The 4,209-nt window shown below is 50.6% G+C and overlaps 1 protein-coding gene across 1 annotated transcript in view; it reads right to left on the bottom strand.

The window, feature by feature from the left end:
* Positions 1-4,209, bottom strand: part of LOC106814337 (rho guanine nucleotide exchange factor 11-like) — a 66,027-nt gene that overhangs the window by 47,256 nt on the left and 14,562 nt on the right. Inside the window, exon 6 of the mRNA XM_014818639.1 lies at positions 2,373-2,552. Coding sequence (XP_014674125.1) covers positions 2,373-2,552 — 180 coding nt within the window. The remainder of the gene's footprint in view (positions 1-2,372; positions 2,553-4,209) is intronic.

Consider the following 4,209-nt stretch of genomic DNA (forward strand, 5'->3'; position numbering starts at 1 on the left):
TGTGATAGGGCATGGTGGTAGTGTGATAGGGCATGGTGGTAATGTGATAGGGCATGGTGGTAGTGTGATAGGGCATGGTGGTAATGTGATAGGGCATGGTGGTAGTGTGATAGGGCATGGTGGTAGTGTGATAGGGCATGGTGGTAATGTGATAGGGCATGGTGGTAGTGTGATAGGGCATGGTGGTAATGTGATAGGGCATGGTGGTAGTGTGATAGGGCATGGTGGTAGTGTGATAGAGCATGGGGGTAGTGTGATAGGGCATGGTGGTAGTGTGATAGGGCATGGGAGTAGTGTGATAGGGCATGGTGGTAATGTGATAGAGCATGGGGGTAGTGTGATAGGGCAGAGGGTAGTGTGATAGAGTAGTGTGGTATATTATATAATGAAACCCTTCAGTACCGGCACCCGTGAGACCTGACCACAGAATTTGCCCGCCAAGAACCCCCTATGTAAACATATGCCTAACCCGTAGGCTTGCCAAACCACTCTACATAGTTATTGCTATATCATAAAAGACAGACCACAGCTGAAAACAGGAAATAATACATTAATCAGTGCAGTCAAAAACAGATTTTTATGGTTCAGTGTACCTGTAATATAACGCTTGACGCGCGGCGCGCGAACGCCGGCGCCACCTGCTGGGCACTCACCCCGGAGTCCGTTTTGGAGATGAACTGCGCATCAAGGGCCTTGATCCTTTTTCCGCAGGCGCTCATCTCGGCAGCGATGATCTCACTGGGGTTGCGCGTGTAATCGTACTTTAGTTTCTGTGACAGGGGAAAAATGAACAACGATGATGGCAATGACGCAGTAGAAGCGATGTGAACTCGTTTTCGAAAATGGCGCTGGACACTTCTGTGGCTTTGCAGATTTTTTATTTTTCCTCAGTTTTACACAAACGCACTCACCTATGCACGCACGCACGCACACACGCACGCACGCACGCACGCACATTTACGTTCGAGCGACACAATTTTTTCGAGCAGCTGTTGATTTCGCGCGCCACGGCGTCGTTCGTGACGTAAGCGGTCCGCATGGCTGATGCGGCCGGGTGCGAGCGAGATTGTTCGTCACGCCGCGACAACGATTAGCCGCGGTGACGGCCGAATGACAACGAAACAGTCTGTTCACATTAAACGCTCGGTTTGCAATCTCTGGGGGAGGGGTGATTAAAAGCGCATTTCATGGGTGATAATATTGATAATGATATAATTAAAATGTAAATGATGTAAAAAAGCCGCAAATGTGAACCATTTCATTTAAACCCTCATATAGTAGCCCTTCACCGCTACCCTCTCACCGCCATACTTTTGTCTGCTGACTTCTGCCCATTCTAACTCTCGCCTACAACCATTCCCCACCCCGCTTACTGCGTCAGTATAACTCCTCATACCACCTCCCACCCCTCCTACCACTTCACCACTCTTCCTACGACTTCACTACACCTGCTAAGGAAACACGTCGATGGCACCATCGACGACCAATAAAGGAAACTCTCCATGAAGATACGGAGATATCTGTGGACACAATTAACGATATGCAGGACAATCCCCCCCCCCCCGATGTTCTTTGCCGATGGCGCGCGGAGCATGCCTTTGTAATATCGGGAAAACTCCCGCCGAGTCTGTAAGCAGACTTGGGGCTTACATCACTAGGGATCGATATGAACAAGGAAGACGGATTGAGGGTGATAGCTTTACTGTCAATTGGGTGATGGCTTCTATGGCTGTCTAATACATGCCAGATTCACTGTCTAATTGATGACACCTATACTGTCTATTAAGCGGCAGCATCGCTCTTAATCAGGAGACCGTACGGCATCATTGGCCACCCAACACCCGCTTTCACATGCAAAAACACCAAGCAGCTTATGCGATTTTTTCGTCGGCCGACATTTTCCTCTTGACCCCCTGGTGCCGACTACACGTGTGGTGGTTTTTACATCATTTCGGCCCTTGTTACAGTGAAGGAACAGACCAATAAATCTGTACTGTTTGTAAACAAGCTACTGAGTCAAGCTGTGCTGCTCTGCTGGCGTCATATCACCGGCCCCTATTTACCCTTCACGTTGCTACATGGGGAAAGGCAAGATGTTTCGTGCTATAATCTAGCCGGCGAGACGCGATCAATGATGCAATCAAAATTTCATGACGCAATCAAAACATCGTGATGCAATCGACACACCATGATGCAAACATCACCACACAATCGACATGCCGTGACCAAGAGTAGATAATAACAATAAGTTGTTATTATCTACTCTTGCCGTGACGCAATCGGAACATCACCACCATGCACTCAAAACATCGCGACTCGATCGAAACGACGTGACGCCCGCCGCCGTTGCCGCGGCGACGACGACGACTCACCCACTCGACGGAGCTCTGCGTGCTCTCGATGGACGACTGCGGGCGCATGCGGTTGCGGCGCGGGTCGGAGCCGTCGCGGCCGCCGTGGCGCAGCCGATCCAGCGCCGCGTCGCCAAACTGCTGATGTGGCTGCTGCTGCTGCTGCGTCTCCGCGTCGGGGGACGTCGGCGAGGTCACGCCCTGCAATCACGACACGGACACGCTCACTGCCACGTCATCACGGCGAAGCCACACGCGCGACGACGACGACGATGCACACTTGCAGACGTGGCACGCGACGGTAGGCGGGGGAGGGGGGAGGGAGAGGGGGAGGTAAGGGATGGGGTGTAGGGCCTAGTGTGGAAGGGCATGAGGATAGTGTGGGAAGGTATTGTAGGTGTAGTGTATGAGGGGCCTGGTGGCTAATGTGATAGGCATGGTGGTAGTGTGATAGGGATGGTGGTTAATGGTTATAGGCATAGTGTAGTGTCTAGGGCATGGTGGTGCAGTGTGATAGGGCAATGGTGAGTAATGTGATAGGGCATTAGTGGTGAGTGTGATAGGCATGGTGGTAGTGTGATAGGGCAATGGTGGTAATGTGATAGAGCATGGGGTAGTGTGATAGGTGGGCAGAGGATGTGTGATAGGGCAATGGTGGTACGTAGTGATAGGGCATGGTGGTAGTTGGATAGAGCAATTGGTGGTAGTGTGATGAGTGCATGGTCAGTGTAAGTGTGATAGGGCTAGGGGTATGTAATAGAGCATTGGTGGTAGTGTGATAGGGCATGGGTACTGTGATAGGCGCAATGGTCAGTGTAGTGTGATAGGGGATGGTGTAGTGTGATAAGAGCATGTGGTAGTGTGATAGGGATGGTGGTAGTGTGATAGGGCATGGTGGTAATGTGAATAGGGCATGGTGTAGTGTGATAGGCGCTATGGTGGTAAAAGTGTGATAGAGCATGGTGGAGTGTGATAGGCGATGGTGGTAGTGTGATAGGGCAATGGTGGTAATGTGATAGGGCAATGGTGTAGTGTGATAGGGCGATGGTGGTAAGTGTGATAGGGCCATAGGTCAGGTTGGTAGTGTGGATAGGGATGGGGTAGTGTTAATAGAGCATCGGTGGTAGTGGATAGGGCATGGGGTAATGTGATAGGGCATGGTCAGGTGGTAGTGGTGATAGGGATAGGTGGTAGTGTGATAGGTCAGGTGGTAGGTCGTGATCGGCATGGGGTATGTGATACGGCGATTGGTGTAGTGTGATAGGCATGTGGTAGAGTGATAGGCTGGTCAGGTGGTAGTGTGATAGGGCATGGCGGGTAGAATGTGATAGGGCATGGGTGGTGAGTGTGAGTAGGGGCATGTTCGGTGGTATGTGGATAGGGCCTGGTGGTAGTGTGAAGAACATGGTGTAGTGTGATAGGGCATGGGGTATGTGATAGGGCATGGTGGTTAGTAGTGAAGTAGGGCATGGGGTAATGTGATAGGGCATGTGTAGTGTGATAGGGCAATGGGGTAGTGTGATAGGGCATGGTGGTAATGGTGATAGAGCGATGGGGGTTGTGATAGGCAGAGGGTAAGTGTGAAATAGAGTAGTGTGGTAATTATATAAATGAAACCTCAGTACCGCACCGCGATGAGACCTGACCAACGGAGAATTTGCCCGCCAAGAACCCCCTATGTAAACATATGCCAACCTGTAGGCTTGCCAAACACTCTACACTAGTTATTGTCATACTCATAAAAGACAGGAGCCACAGCTGAAAACACGGAAAATAATACATTATGACAGGTGCAGTCAAACCAGAATTTTTATGGTCAGTGTACTGTTAATATAGAGCTTGACGGCGTGGCGCACGC

Source organism: Priapulus caudatus, unplaced genomic scaffold (genome assembly GCF_000485595.1).
Source record: "Priapulus caudatus unplaced genomic scaffold, Priapulus_caudatus-5.0.1 Scaffold26, whole genome shotgun sequence".
Classification (NCBI taxonomy): Eukaryota; Metazoa; Priapulida; class Priapulimorpha; order Priapulimorphida; family Priapulidae; genus Priapulus; species Priapulus caudatus.